Source organism: Lissotriton helveticus, chromosome 1_1 (assembly GCF_964261635.1).
Source record: "Lissotriton helveticus chromosome 1_1, aLisHel1.1, whole genome shotgun sequence".
Classification (NCBI taxonomy): Eukaryota; Metazoa; Chordata; class Amphibia; order Caudata; family Salamandridae; genus Lissotriton; species Lissotriton helveticus.
Window position 1 is genome coordinate 239,268,092 of NC_136057.1, and position 1,489 is coordinate 239,269,580.

At 36.9% G+C, this 1,489-nt stretch overlaps 1 protein-coding gene across 1 annotated transcript; it reads right to left on the reverse strand.

Annotated features, from left to right (window-relative positions):
• Positions 1-202: 202 nt before the first annotated feature.
• LOC144768787 (olfactory receptor 5AP2-like) lies at positions 203-1,135 on the reverse strand. The gene has a single exon (XM_078652721.1). The coding sequence runs from the start codon at positions 1,133-1,135 to the stop codon at positions 203-205; it is 933 nt and encodes a 310-aa protein (XP_078508847.1).
• Positions 1,136-1,489: the final 354 nt, after the last annotated feature.

Consider the following 1,489-nt stretch of genomic DNA (forward strand, 5'->3'; position numbering starts at 1 on the left):
GTTACCAGGATTTTACCCAACAATCCAATATAAATTTAGAAGCCAAAATATTTCACACTTTATCATAATTATTAATGCCATGAGTGTATTTTTCAGGAAAATAAATGCTTAAAAATAAATTCACTGAACTAAAATAAAATATCACAGGGCTGGACATAAAATATATTTTAAAAAAACAAAAAAATCATGTTTGTGTCTCTCTTTAGACACATATTTTGGCTATTGATTTTTTGAAAGCCTCTTTGACTTCTTGGTTTCTCAGGCTGTAAATGATTGGATTCAGCATCGGAATCACCACTGTGTAGAACACGGATGCAACTCTGTCCTGGGCCATCGAGTGACTTGAGGAGGGTTTGACATACATGAAAACAAGAGTCCCAAAAAATACAATGACACATACAAAGTGGGAGGAACAAGTGCTGAAGGTCCTCCATCTCCCTTCAGAAGAACTTATCTTCAGGATGGCAACCACAATGTAGGCATAAGAGATAAGTATTATGATGAGGCATAACAGTATCAGACCTCCCGCCAGTGAAATCAGGACTATCTCATTGATGGTGGTATTAGCACAGGAGATCATCAAGACTGGAGGCACATCACAGAAGAAATGAGTGATCTCATTTGAGTCACAGAAGGGCAGTGTAAAAGTGAAGATGGCATGGGTCAGTGCATTGAGGATGGCAAGCGAATATATAAAAATTAGTAGGTAAATACAGGCTCTGCTGCTCATTATAACTGAATACAGTAGTGGATTACAGATAGCTGTGTATCGGTCATAGGCCATCACTGTCAATAGGAAAACCTCTGTACTTCCCATTGTAAAGTTTATAAACATCTGGATGGCACACATTGTGAAGGAAATTGTCTTCTTCACTGACAAGAAATTGACAATCATGTTAGGTGTAGACACTGAGGAATAGCAAATATCTACAAAGGACAAATTGCAGAGCAGGAAGTACATAGGTGTGTGAAGTTTATGGTTCAGCCTAATTAATACCATGATCCCAATATTGCCCAGAATTGTAACAGCATAGATCAGAAGGAAGAGCACGAAGAGTGGAACTTGCAACTTTGGGTAATCTGTAAGTCCTAGGAGAATGAACTCTGTCACCCGGGTCTTGTTACTTCTTGTCATTGATCCTGAATTAAGAACTTTATGGAAAAACTGAGGAGAGAGAGAGATGAAAGTTAACATCCTGCTGCCAGTTGCCAAAATATAAATTGACAGTTAAATTTGGAGACAATTGACAAGATGAATGGCATTTAGCATGATATTAAAGACTAAAGCAACTTTTACCCTTTTGTTAGTTTTTACTTCCACCTTCTGTCGAACTGTTTCAATATTAATCAAGATATTCAACCATTCACTAACTCGTCAATATTGTATTTGTTTTTTTCTCTAGTATCAATAACTGCAGCCTTCTATAAGAACGCAACTTATGTAAACATTAAAGCCATTCCTGTATCAAACATAATAGAGCATGACATA